Raw genomic sequence first — 14,700 nt, forward strand, 5'->3', positions numbered from 1 at the left:
AAACGAGTAAAAATTACCTTGCAACTGAAGGCTGAAAAAATTGTTTATTTTCTGTAATAATAAACGATTGATTGGGGATTTGAGTTTAGCTGCTAAGAGCAGTATAGCTGTTGCATTCTAACATTGCGCCGCACTATATGTATACCGTATAAACCACTGAACTGAGCTACGTAGATAGCACGGTATTAAACTACCAGAATAACTCATGTAGCTATAATTCTTTACAATGTAAAATAAAATCCATATGTATCGCAAAACAAGTATATATTACAACAGAGCTTATACCATATCACCTGTAATTTCTACTTTTTCTGCTGATGGAAAATATAAAAATTACTTAATATATAAAGTAACCATATCTATCTGCAGTTCACTCACGTACATTTATTCGCTAATGGCACCTTGCATCTTTACTGCAGCACCACAGCATCCCTTTGTGAACTGACGCCTTTGTTTTTATTTCTCTATTCAGCGAGGAGATACTGACGTCATGCCCATCACACTGTACTTCGACGGAGCTGCCCCCTCTTCGAGGATAGCTCTGGCAGTAGCAAAGGCTGTTGGAGTAGACGTCATAGTCAAAAAAATAGACTTGGCTTCGAAGGAACACCTCAGGGAAGATTATCTCAAGGTATGCTGCAACACTGCAGGAGTTTAGTCTACCAGCACGGGTGGCGCAAACTGGGAAACTATGTGAAGTAAAGAATGTCTCTCTCTCTCTCTCTCTCTCTCTCTCTCTCTCTCTCTCTCTGTGTGTGTGTGTGTGTGTGTGTGTGTGTGTGTTTGTGTGTGTGCGTGTGGTGTTTCTTTGCCGTTTATGGGCACTCAACAGCGAAGTCATCAGCGACCGTGAAATTTAGTTCCCTAGAGCTCAGGTTAACTGCTCACATACTCGACTTTACTGTATACAATTTTGTTTCTAAGAACTTCTTATAGTTTCACGTAGAACTGTTTGAACACAGTTGCCTTTTCGGAAAACCTTTTGAACGAATTGTTTGCCTTCAGTTCCTTTCCCATAGTATTAACTAAAAGAGTAGTAGAAAGTGCGGCACCTTAAAGTACAACCAGAATTGTCGGGCTTAGGACACTCCAAAATAAAATTGGCTGTAAGTGGCAGTCATATGAAAACGAGACAGATGGAAAAATATGTAAATTGTTTATTTTTTCAAAAGTAGTCGCCATAATTGTATATGCATTTATCCGACTGTGAGACAAGACGGACAATGCTGACATGGAAAAACATCTACAGTTGCGTACGGAACCATTATTCTACCCAGGCGTGCGCGTCTTCGTTCGCAACAAACCGATGAACACGAATGTCTTGGCAACAGGTTCCTCCCGCTTCCTTCTCATCTTCCTTAGCGTCATGAAAATGCCTTCCAATCCAGTGTCTTCCTGATCCATTTGTTTGTTTTCCTATTTTCCCAGTGGTTACGAACATGCATGCCTTTACTGCTCACAATCCTAATGTTTTATTTGGTTTTTGCATTAAATGTCCCTGTCTCATCGCCGTAAAACTCGACTGATAATACACTCTGGTTGTAAACTTCCCTTTTCAGACGCATCGGAAGCTTACTTCTGAAAATCCTGTTGAGTTTACCAAACTCATTCCTCTCCATTTTCACTCTTTTGTTCGTTTATTTTGGTACCCATACATTCACTACCTTAAACCACCGTCAAAAAATAAAAACTCATCCACTGGTTTTATGGCTTCATTGTTGATTTTTACGATTTTCTCTTCAATCCTTGTTTGTGTAACATAGGCCAATTGGAATCCAGACATGTGCTGCCGTTAGAACAATAAAAATAGTATTCCGCACAACGTTCAATTTTTAAAAGGCTAATGGATGGAGTATGCAGAAGATTTCAATGCAGAAACTCAGCCCAATTCTGTAAAACTACAAAAACTTCTTAGACATTTTCCAATAATCTTCCGAGAGACCTATTACACGAGGCTGCAAGCAATAATTTATTCCAGGCTTCACAGCTCAGTCAGATGGCATCCTGAACAAACAAAATCACTGTACTAGCAAGTCTTCATTCGGAACTGAATTAATGGAAAAGCTAAGTGAGAGGAAAGGGACTGAATACTAAAGGAAATGACACGACCGATTGTAGCAAATTGTCCTGGAACTTAGTCAGAACCCTCAGCTGTGAGCGTTAGGTAGTTAAACAAACGTACAAAGTAAAACCCAACCAAGTTGGCCACCAACTCAACTCTAAATGGAAAATCAATATATAGTCAGAACCAGAATCAAATAACTTCATTGTGCCATTTGCCCCTAAATAATCCAACTACCCTCAATAAAAAGAGAAAGAGCAGCTGTTATGGGCGATTTTTGTATGGATTGGATGAAACACTTCGGCCCTGGAGACCAACAATGGAACCTAAAGATGCGGAGAAAAGAAAAGGTAGTAACACTGGGAAAGACCCAAATTCCCCAAAGAACTGTCGATCTATATCGCTCATATGTCAAGCATGCAAACTCTATAAACAACTGATACTGACCCTCATTGCAGGCATCGTGGGCCCAAAGCTCATCCTTCAACAGGACAGTTCCAGAGCAGGGAAATCTTACACCAGCGAAATCTTGAGTCTTATTGAACAGACAGCGGAAGGGTGCAAAATAATCAAATACCAGGGCTAGCCTTGGTTGACCTACGCTCTGCATGGTACAAAATGACAAAACTGTGTGACACCCTTATGTATTACCAGCTTCTAAAAATCACTGAATCACTGCTCAAAAACCGAATGGTCTATGTCACAATAGGGCAGAAGGAGCAGTTGACAATGGCAGAACAATAGGCTTGCCGAGGTTAGTTGTTGGCCCATGTTCTATTCAACCTCTATACCAATGACCACCCAACATCAAATAACGTGTCCCACTTTTTGAACGCTGACGATCTGGCCATCACAGGTCAACGAAAGAATATTGAGGTGATACAAAAAAATCTGGAACGCGCTCTAGCTGCAGTATCAGAAAACGACCAGGAAAATTTCTCCGAATGAAACCCCTCAAAGTCAAAAGTCAGCGCCTTCCATCTTAACCCATAACGAGCAAACCGACAGCTGAAAGTAAACTGGAATAGCATCACCCTTGAATTCACAGATACCTGGTTGTCGTATTAGACCAATCACTAACGTATACACATCACTGCAATAGGGCACGTCAGAAAGTCGCAGCCAGAAATAACATACTTAGGAAACTGGTCAATAGCAAAGGCGGAGCTAGACCAAACGTACTGAGAACAACAGCCTAGGCACAGCGATTCTCCACGCCAGAATAGGTTTGCCTGGTGTGGTTCAGATCCATACAAGCCAAAAAGATCAGCTTAAACTTAAATGAAATATACTGATCGATAACTGGCATGAAACCTATGCCCCTCGATAAACCATATATGGTCCCCAGATGTACAGACTCATGCTCCTGAAGAGCACTGAGAAGGTGAAGCATTCCTTCGATGAACGCCACACCTCATTTGACGCTTTCTGTGGGCTTAGAAGACTTAAATCCAGCAAGACAGTCTTGAACAATGAACTTAGCGAGTTCCCAGACGATTACCCTCAGCTACAGGAGATACCCAGTGGCGAGAACTTGGGTTGAAAAATTTGGAGGAGCCTGAACAGCATATGAACCGATGTAGCACCAGTGAATGCAAACATGATGGAGTGGGGTCTCGTAGACAAATATGATGACAGATGGGACTGTGGCGAATGTGAAGTGTGGAACATCTCCTGACCTGTCCTAACTGTTCCAGGGAACATAAGCTAAATTGCATCCCATCCAAACAGGCCTCGGAAGGCCCAGCTACCGACCGTCCACCGTGTCATCTTCAGCAGATAGGCATTATTGGAAGTGGATATGGAGAGTCATGTGGTCAGCACACCACTCTTCCGGCCGATGCCAGTCTTCGTGACCCGAGCCGCTACTTCTCAGTCAAGTCGCTCCTTAGTTGGCCACACAAGGGCTGAATGGACCCCGCTTGCCAACATTGCTCGGCAGATTCGTACGTCACCCATGTTAGTGCTAGCCACGCCCGACAGCGCTTAACTTCGGTGATCTGATGGGAACTAGTTTTACCACTGTGACAAGGCCATTTGCCCAGTAAACGTTCCCTCGATTAATTATGGTGGGGAAGCAATTAAGCACTGGACGTACCATAATTTTGAAGTGAAAAACTTTGATCTCTGGCCACGAAAAAATAAAGTGAATATACTATTGTGGTTGATAAACTGTGGTGTGCGTACTGTAAGACCTTCGGTACACACACGATCAGATTATTTGACTTGTCGCTCTAATGAAGTAGGCGAGTGTCAGCAATATGTCTCGTGGTCTTATCGTGGCGTATTTATCTTCTGCCGTTAGGTCAGATGATAGAAATGCCACTTGCACGCTTAGAGTAGCAGATTGACAGTGACCAACTTTAAATAGAACTTGATTAATTTTCACAAACATTTATTAAAATAGTAACAAGCATAAACCTTACGTAACTTGATTCTGGATGCTATTTACAATTGACAATCTGAAGTTCCTTTGGTCTTGGTACGTTAATCTTATTCTCACATATCTCTGATACTTGACAAAGTGTCTATACATTTCTCTTCATGGCTATGTACAGGAATATGATAATCTTATTAGATGCAGACTGAAACTTGACTATAGACTGGTACAGACTAATGTAGACTGGTACAGCCTGGTGCAGACAAATGTAGACTGACTAGTCGGAAGTCTGTACACTCGTTATAATACCTTGCGCGTTCATGTATCACTGCGCGAGTGTGATCTGCAAGGAGAAAAGGTTCTATGTTAGCAGCAATCTCATTGGCTGTGTTACATATTAATACGCGGATCGGCGGAAGCAGAATTTGGTCCGTCTCTAAGGCAGCGCCATCTCGTAGTGTGGAGACGGACGAGTGCTGCGCCTGCACTGTTGTGCATAGCGGGGCGCGCTCTAGTAGGAAAGTTGTGTACACGCTGACTACGCGGAACTATGTACACAACACCTACATTTTATTTTTTCGAATACATTAGCTGTGTAATGCGCACAAATTAACACTATGTGTAAAACCAACTCTTCGGGAAGACTTCTGCTTTACAAGATGGAAACATAATGTAACTACTATTTTCAGGCGCACTTACCATTTTCCATTTTCTAATTTATTGCATTTCACTTTTATTATACCATGTGAATTAACATTTACAGCAAATTTTTGTCGCTACCGTGTCAGATAAGGCAAAAAATCATTTTCTTTTGTTGCAGTTAAATCCACAACATACGGTACCAACGCTTATCGACAATGATTTCATCCTTTGGGACAGGTAAATACAGATAAGTATCATGGTTAAGAAAATATTCTTCTGTCCACCGAAACGGAACTTAGCTTTGCTAATGACACTGCTTATTTCCTGACAGCCACGCAATAGCAACGTACCTCGCTTCACAGTATGGCAAAGACGATTCCCTCTACCCAAAAGACCCAAAGAAGCGAGCGGTCGTCATCCAGAGACTGTTTTTCAACGAAGGAGTCCTGTATTCTCGCCTAAGAGCTGTTGGCGTAAGTATTTTTATTGACATTTGCCGGGGGACATCTTTGAGACATCCTAGAAAATAACAGTGTAATGTCTTCTCTTATAATTTTATGTCCTCAGTGATTTGTGTACACTGCTGCTAGCCGTGAACCTGAGACACTGTGAAACTGAGTATTAAATGTCTTTACAAAGTTAAAAGAGTTAAATTTTATTCTATCGACACTACAATAGTGTGATCTGAGTTCATGTCTCAAAGAGAGTGAAAAGTCTTTCAGCATAAGTGATTGGTGAAATGCATTAATTTTTATAGAACCAGCTGTAGAGAAAGCCTTCACCTAGACTTTGTGACAAAAAATAAATTAAATAAGAAATATTCGGTTCAGATACGGGTATCCCTCATGCCACAAAAGTAAATTCGCGCAACTTTGATTACGGGCAAGAATCACTGGCCTGATTGCCAAACTTTTCTCTTCTTTCAGTCTTGTGCTCAAAATGGCTGTTCAGTTCAAGAAACTATGAGGTGGGCGCGCTTCGCATCTACTTGGTGACGCAGATGACAGCGAGAGAGCAGGCAGGGAGGAAAACTCACTGCCGACACATAGTTTATTCCACTCGCATAGCTTCAAAGGAGGTCGCCGAGCTACACTTCATAATTAGATAGGCGACAACCGAAATCGTCACGTGTCTTCTCTCCACGAGACCCTGTAGACAAGTTTGAAAGTAATGCAGTGTATAGTTGTTAAATCCGGCAGTCAGTACTCAGGAACTAAATTCATCCACCCCTTTCGCTCCCGCCCTAGTTGCTGGTAAATACTGTAGTTTCCATGAAATTATTCCCCACCGGTAGAGTGTAACTGAAGTCAGCTTCGGTCCGAGTGAAGATTCACTATCGTACAACAGTTATCTCTAGTACTGAGGCAGGTGTTTCTGAATTGAAAACAATGCATGTCCCTGCATAACATGTGGAAAATGTTGTAAAATCTGAAGACACTTGTCGACATTAGGTATACAATGTTAAGAACTTCTTTCTATACACAACGTTCGTGGAAACTACAACATCAAGACGAATAAATATAAAGTAATTAAATTTTATAGATAGATGAGACGTATTGTAATATATAAAAGCTCATATATTTTAGTTTCATTCACATTTAATACCTTTGTTACTTGAAGGCCATCATCTGGTACCGCACTACATTCTGTTCTACGACATTACCCAATCCTGTACCCAGCACTGCTTTAAATGTGATACTAAACAATCTCTTAGAAAAATACAACCGTAGCTTTCTCTGTTGTCATCATTACACGATCACCTGTGTGAAGCGACACGCTTGGTGTCAAATCACACCAACAGTCGGAACCAATCTGGCGGCTGTTCTACTTTTCGTGCCCTTGCATTCACTAATGTTGCACCATCATCGGTTGACAAATAGCCATCGTAGTAGTTCATGTGGTTGTAGTTCGTAGCACATTACTTAATTCAATTGTCCTGCAAAGCCATTCTTGACAAAGTAATATGTGAAACTGAACACAGTTTGCTGAAGAGGTGACAAATAAGAAGGTTAGAAGCCACATATTTACAGTATTTATTCTGATTGAATAGCATACTTTTAGTACATGTTAATAGCTACCAGGAGGCCCTTGAGTATGCTCCAGAAGAACAAGTGAATTGTGGTAAAGAACTCAGATTCATTACCCAAGCGATAGTAATGTAGACTTATCGTTTTCATTAAGAAGTTTAGTGTAAACTTATGTACTCTCCGCTTGTTTTAGTAACTGATTTAGTTCTATACATAACATGTACAGTACAGAGGTGATAATGTAGCCGGCCGGAGTGGCCGAGCGGTTCTAGGCGCTACAGTCTGGAACCGCGCTACCACTACGATCACAGGTTCGAATCCTACCTCGGACATGGATGTGTGTGATGTCCTCAGGTTAGTTAGGTTTAAGTAGTTCTAAGTTCTAGGGGACTAATGACCTCAGAAGTTTACTCCCATAGTGCTCAGAGCCATTTGAACCGTTTGATAATGTAATGAGAGAGCAACACAAACGTTTATTCAATGAAAATGATACATTTAATTCGTTTTTGAACATCATTTTATTTCGGATGGGCAGTATGTCATTCCTGTTCAAATTGTACGCATGAAATACAAATGAAGATTTCGAGTGTGCCACAGTAGAATATGCGTTCATTAGAATCAACTCAATTAGCGCACTCATAGAGAGGAATTTATTCAGTTACAGCACGTTCTGATTCTCTGATGTTCTCAAAAGAGTGCTACATGCGTGTCTTCCTATCTAGAAGCTTTATGAGCCTCTAGAGAATTTGCCTATTTTTCTCGATGGAGATAAATTTGTATTTCTAGGTATTACTCTCAATCTGTACACTGAGCGAGTTGTGAAGGAAACACATGAGGAATTTGTAGAGGGATTTATACTTCAGGGAGAAGAAATTAAAACTTAAAAAAAAAAAAAAGACTAAAGGGAATGGCCAGCGTTTATAAAAGAGATTGTGAAATGAACGCTAACAAAAGTAAAAAAAAAAAAAGGGTATTGGATTACAGCCTATTTAAATCGGGTGATGCCAAGGGAATTAAATTAGGAAATGAGACACTGAAAGTAATACCTAAATTCTGCTTCTTAGCAGTATAAAAGTGACTATGGCCGAAATGGTGACGATATAAAATGCGGACTTGAAATAGGAAGGTAAATACTTCTTAACAGGGAAATTTGTTAATACTGAATATAAACGAAATACTAGGAAATATTTCTGCAGGTGTTTGTTTGGAATATAGTCATGTATGGAAGTGAAACGTTGACGATAAACCGTTCAGAAAAAAAGAATACTGAAGCTTCTGAAATGTGGTGCTACTGCAAGATGCTGAAGGTTATATGGGCAGATCGGAAAATAATTGATAAGAAAGTACTGAACACGATTGGGAAGAAATCAAATTTATCACACAACTGAAGTAAAAGAACGGGTCGTTTGATAGAACACTTAATGAAGTATCAAAGAAATAGTCAGTCTGACAATGGAAATAGTGTTGGGGTTAAACACTGTAGAGGAAGACCAAGGCTGTACTGCAGAAAGCAGGTTCAGACGCATGTAGTCGGCAGTAGTTACTCGGAGATGAAGAGGCGTACAAAGGACAGATTAGCGTGGATAGCTGCAACAAGCCAGTCATAGGACTGAAGACCACGACAACAACAATTATTCCTGCAGGTAGGCCTACACTGCACTGCGCGTCCTCCGAGTTAGGATCAATTCTGACCATTGCTTATAGGTGTTGGATTTCCACCAATTTTAGAGTATTTTGTACTCGTGTATTTCCTGTGACTCATCAAATGTTGATTCTACGTGACACATTCTGTTACTTTGCAGACTCCTTTATACTTTGGGCTGAAAACAACAGTGGACAGGGACAAAAAGGACGCCCTGTATGAGGCACTCGACTTTCTGGAGAAGTTCCTGGAGCGCACTGGCTGGGTGGCTGGAGACCACGCCACTATCGCAGACATCGCATGCGCTGTAACCGCCTCCAGCATAGAGGTAAGGGCCTATGCAACGAGGATTGCTACTTTTTCATTTATTTTGAAATTATGAGACTTTTCTGTAGGAAACTGACCACTTATATCCTGGCAAGAATTACTGTGTAGTATGTTTAACAGACACGCAAAAACCAACATGATCTTGATGCGTGTACAGACGTTTTGATAAATATTTTATTATTCCATTTATAATTCTTATACCTGTTACGAAGCATAAACTTTAGAGGCTTTGAATTGGCAAATTGGTGAAATCAATTGGATTAACTACTCTTAGATGCATGTAGAATCTCCCATTATGACAATATTACAAGACAGATGAGAACAAATATTACATAACTGTGTTAATCAGAATTTATGACCGCAATAAATTGCTTAAAATAATATTTCTAAACCGATGGTAAAATTAAAACCAACAGCGTCATGGAATGGCTTTGATAGTGGACTTGTTTGGAAACACAGAGGTTGAATCCTGATTGAGGTCATTCGTCGTTTACCTAAATACTTTCTGGAGAAGAGCGGGACTTTCGTTCAACAAAAGTGCAGCTCTCATCACGTTTCAGCCAAGCTCCTAGTTTGTCTATGATCACTTTTATATCGACGACTCGCTAAACTTTAAGGCACCATCTGAGGTAATACTTATAAAATTGTAGCTCGGTACCGTTTCGTGTTAGAAATATGGAGCTTTATTTGCAGTGTACGAGACAAGAAATAAAAAGTAATTCAGCTATATCTTCCATAAATTCCTCAAAAAAATTTCTGCACCAGCTTAATATCTGCGAACGTTTGAGGGCTTAGATGCAAAGGGACCAAGGAATGAAGCAATAAGACTTATCATCATCATCATATATTTGCATAAACAGGAATTTAGGCCAATGCTAGAAACATAACACATAAGGAAATGATCAACACTTCTAGTCCACAAATCATGACTAAATACAATCACGTATTTTTACCCATTGCCGGTTGTTGGATCTGCTTCTTCCAGGCTTACCGAAGTTCTATCTTTCCACCCCGTTCGCGAACAACCGCTTGGAAGGCTACCAGTTTGCTGCTGTATTAATCCTGTATTAATACTTTGTTAGGGAGAGCACCCTATATTCGGCGGTACAGATCTTCATCGTGTCTTCTTTCCGGTCTTCCAGTTTCTGCATTGTGTACCTCACCATAAATTTTCCTTAAAATCTCAAATGCATTGATCCGCTTTTCCATCGTGCCCTGGCCCACGTCTCATAACCATACAATATAGCCGGCCGCCCTAGTGGCATGTGCAGCTGTAGCTGTATCTTGCTTTCCTGGGATACGATGCGTGACATGTATAGGTGATTTAAACTGTAGTATACCGGTTTACAGTTGTTATTCATCGTTGAATTTCCGTCTCTATCTCACTTTTATTCGACCATATTGACCCCAGGTACTTGAATGTTTCGACTGTTTCAAAATTGCGACCGTCTAAACTGATGGAGTCTATTTATTTTTTGTCGGCTGGAGACTAATATTATGCTTTTTCATCATTGACCCGTAACCCTAATTTGTTTATTTCTAGCATAAATCGTGATGTATCTCGATTCATTCTGAGTTTTGCCCACAAACACCACATCTTCTGCAAATACAATGCTAGCCTCACTTTCAACCATCTCCATAACCCTATTACGGCCAACTGCATGTCTCATTTTTTCTAGCGCAATGTTGAACAGAACTGGCGACAGACGACCGCCCCGTCTCAACCCATCCATAACTGTGAAGGGTGCCGACAACTGATTTGTAAAGCGTACTTGACAACTTAATCGGTTGTAATGAGCTGCAATCAGCTTAATGTACTTCATTGGTATGCTGAAATCTTGCACTGTCTTCCAGAGGTCTGCTCGTTTAATTCTGTCGTATGCAGATGCGTAAGATTTATGTAACTAAAAGGTAACTTCACTTTAAAACAATAAAAAGTAAAGGCTGACTGTCAGAAAGATCACACATCACAATGATGAAACCGTAACCTGCTGCTGGGTGACATTCAGTATTGTGATGCACTGTCATGCTGTCCACATTGTGGTCCAGATATTTCTGCTCAACACCGATCCATTGTTCGACGGTGGCCCTTCTGAGGTCATACAGTGTGTGATCACTGTACCTGAAATGACACACTGCGAGTTTCAAGTGGCTCCAAGCATGTTCAGTAGTGTTCATGTAAGCTGAAACCGCGAACCGTTCCAGTTGGTTGATTAGTGCCTCCTGGAGGAGGGTATTCACAAAGCGGGTGCCGTGTGTATTACCTTCCTGAAATACGACCGGACAACCGGTAGGAGGATCCTGCTTCTATATTGTACTGCACTGAAATTGGCTTGAGTAGAGATTGGAGGCGTCCGACATCTGTACGCCGTATATTGGTCCCAATACATGACTAATCAATCTCCCATCTAAACCTGTTGGACGGAACACTCACATGTGTGTGTTGCTACCTGTCTGCCTCCACACTCCTCTATGACTATCATCAGGTGTCACACAAGTTGCGAACTCATTATTGAAGCTGTTCCTGGCGTTCCCTTGCCCATCTTTTTCGCGCACCACGGTGCTGTGGAGTTTGTACTGTTCCTCATAGTGGATGCCTTGGGACCAATTCGATTGCATGGGAACGGCGGAGCACCGCATGGATCCCAGATGCCTCCAAGAAGGCAGCGTAAGTTCTTCTACATAATCCATGTTCGAACCTAAGATCCATAACTTGTAGGTCGTGGTCATCTGATGATAATGACGGGGGCGATCACTATGATGCAGAAATTAAATTTTTTGTTTATCATGATAATAGCTGAATGTTCGAATGACATCGTTATGAGCGACACCAATTCGTCAAGCAAATTCCCGTGCTGACAACTCTTTTTGAGGGAAAGTGATAATATATGCATAGTCCAAGGTTGAAATGGTCCCTCGAGTCATCTTGACAGACTGTACAGATCTATGTATACATTCACTTCCATTGCGCAGATACCGCTATATAGAGATTCTGTGCGGTCAAAAGGCCATTGAGAAACAAGTTTACAATAATTAAAAAGACAGCTTCTTCTTAGCAGTTTACTTTGTGATGTTGGTATCCGTGTCCTGATTTGGCTCGTGGCGTTCTTGTTGTATGTACACTGCCTGACAAAGAAAAATGAAGCATCCAGAAAGGGAGGAGGAAACGAAACGAAATTTCATAGGTTGAGAGAATGTCTGACGTTATTTCAGTGATTACAGTCTCTAGTCAAATTTACAATGTGCTTGACATTTCCCCAATTATCAGTATGACGATGAACATCCACTGGACTGGATTCATGCACTGATTGAGTTGGGAGGAGTGTCATGAAGCCGTTCTATGCTCTCCTGAGGCAAGCTGGCCACGGCTGTTTGGAAGGGTGTCATCACCAAGTTGGCCACAACTGTTGTAACAACTCCTTCATATCCTGGATACTGCCGCTGGCACAGAGTTGACTTCTGAACTGGTCTGATACATGTTCTGTCAGGGACGCATTTGGGAATCTTGCTGGCAACGGAGTGCCTCCGTAACGTTCAGACAGTTCATAAAGACACGTCGCATGTGTGGACGAACATCGTCCTGCTGAAATATGGCGCCACGATACTTTCGCGCCGGTCGGAGTGGCCGTGCGGTTCTAGGCGCTACAGTCTGGAGCCGAGCATGCCTCGGGCATGGATGTGTGTGATGTCCTTAGGTTAGTTAGGTTTAATTAGTTCTAAGTTCTAGGCGACTGATGACCTCAGAAGTTAAGTCGCATAGTGCTCAGAGCCATTTGAACCATTTTTTGATACTTTCGCGTAAGATGTAACGCGACATGCCTCGGCCTACTGTTATGCTATTAGAATTAGACACTACCAGTCGTGACCTTAAGTTATACCTGGTAGCTCCCTAAACCATGACCATTGGAAGAATTGGAACTGTCTACAGCCCATGATGCTATCTGTGGCAGTCATCACTAACCACAGTGCGACGCCATGCTTCCCCGTGAGGGCACCACTTTAAACGTAGCAGTTTGTGTTGTGGCGTTAACGGTAGCCAGTCCTGGCTGCTGCCAATCTCCGACCAATATGGTGTGGAATAACACGGAATGTTGCAGGGAGTCCATTCCTTGTTCTCGGATGGCAGGTGCAGATGTCAAGGTGTTAGGATGTGGTTGCTGCACAGAATGGCGATCCTCCTTGGTGGTGGTCAGACATGGATAGATGGCTATTATACCTCCCCTCACGTCCCCACGCCGTGCAGCATCAGGACGCAATCGTATCTGAATGCGTCACAAGCTTGAATATTGCATCCCAGTGCCCAGCCAGCCAGATGGAGACCCAGAATGGGGCCACTTTCAGATTCTATCAGGGGCTGATAAATCTGTCTCATATGAGTGCGCGACATCTCTGTGTTCTTCACAGTGATCAGTCAACGTCTGTCGCTGTCAATCCCGTTCATATAGCCTGCCAGGCCCAGCCCCAGCAACAACACTAATCACGAACTTCACTAACGCACTCAGGTGGCTGTTTCACCTGCTACAGAGAATTGCAACTCTTTATCAGTTAGTACAACCCCTCCCCCCACACCCCACCCCTTGAATTGTACGTGTACACTGACATCCGATCATGTCTTCTGGCTGCTTAATTTTATTTTTATTTTTATTTATTTATTTATTTATTTTTGGCAGGTAGCATAAGTCATAACGTTTCTATCGGACTTCCTAGATAGCAAAACTTTTACGAAAATCATCAAGAAACAGGTTAAGCGAGGATACGCATCCTGTCTTCAGGCTATAGGAGCAGACCTGAGCGGCTTCCCGAAGACCCGGGACTGGCTGGGGCGCTGCAGGAAGAGCATCCGCGGGTTCCGCGAGGCGGACGACGAGGGCGCCCGCTTCCTGGGGGAGACCATCCGCGGCCGCCTGCAGCCGCACCAGCTGGACCGCTAGCTGGGCAGCCAGATCACTGCCCCAACATCTTCCATCTGCTCACTCACTGTTGTAACTGCCATTATTCAAAATAAATATCCGTTCATTTCCTATCAACTGTTTTCTTCTCTATACAGTTGGTAGTAGTTTCTCTGCCTGTAAAATGATTTCCTCTCTTTGGTGTTACCAGACAGGACAAGCAGTTGTCCTGTCCAGAGTGGCAGCATCGACGTATCTGCGTCTGAGAAAGTGGAGCGGACGTACAGAGAGATACAGCTGTCATTGCCGATGAAGTTTTATGCAGCCCGCAATGTTATGTCTGGCCTTCAATGACCACACGCAAAATTTTCATATTCTCTCACTCTCTACGAGCCGATTATTAGTCTTCAGAAAAAATGAACAGGGCCTTTGTGTATGAAATTTAATGTACACTACTGGCCACTAAAATTGCTACACCAAGAAGAAATGCAGATGATAAACGGGTATTCATTGGACAAATGTATTTACTATAACTGACATGTGATTACATTTTCATGCAATTTGGGTGCTTAGATCCTGAGAAATCAGTATCCAGAACAACCACCCCTGGCCGTAATAACGGCTTTGATACACCTGGGCATTGAGTCAAACAGAGCTTGGATGACGTGTACAGGTACAGCTGTCCATGCAGCTTCAACACGATACCACAGTTCATCAAGAGTAGTGCCTGG

General features: G+C 42.2%; 2 protein-coding genes across 4 annotated transcripts in view; one reads left to right on the forward strand and one right to left on the reverse strand.

The window, feature by feature from the left end:
• LOC126094893 (glutathione S-transferase 1-like) overlaps positions 1-14,700 on the reverse strand; it is a 157,756-nt gene that overhangs the window by 73,086 nt on the left and 69,970 nt on the right. The window lies entirely within an intron of this gene.
• Positions 476-14,011, forward strand: LOC126094895 (glutathione S-transferase 1-like). Its single transcript, XM_049909539.1, has 5 exons — positions 476-631; positions 5,263-5,321; positions 5,416-5,557; positions 8,914-9,081; positions 13,853-14,011. The coding sequence occupies exons 1-5, from the start codon at positions 491-493 to the stop codon at positions 14,009-14,011; spliced, it is 669 nt and encodes a 222-aa protein (XP_049765496.1). The 5' UTR covers positions 476-490.

The sequence above is a fragment of the Schistocerca cancellata genome, chromosome 8 (assembly GCF_023864275.1).
Source record: "Schistocerca cancellata isolate TAMUIC-IGC-003103 chromosome 8, iqSchCanc2.1, whole genome shotgun sequence".
Taxonomy (NCBI): domain Eukaryota; kingdom Metazoa; phylum Arthropoda; class Insecta; order Orthoptera; family Acrididae; genus Schistocerca; species Schistocerca cancellata.

Coding starts and splice junctions, on each gene's coding strand:
- LOC126094895 (XM_049909539.1), top strand. CDS start 491: ATGCCCATCACACTGTACTTCGACGGAGCTGCCCCCTCTTCGAGGATA. Junction 5,322..5,415: donor GATTTCATCCTTTGGGACAG/GTAAATACAGAT, acceptor ATTTCCTGACAG/CCACGCAATAGCAACGTACC. Junction 9,082..13,852: donor TAACCGCCTCCAGCATAGAG/GTAAGGGCCTAT, acceptor TCCTGTCTTCAG/GCTATAGGAGCAGACCTGAG.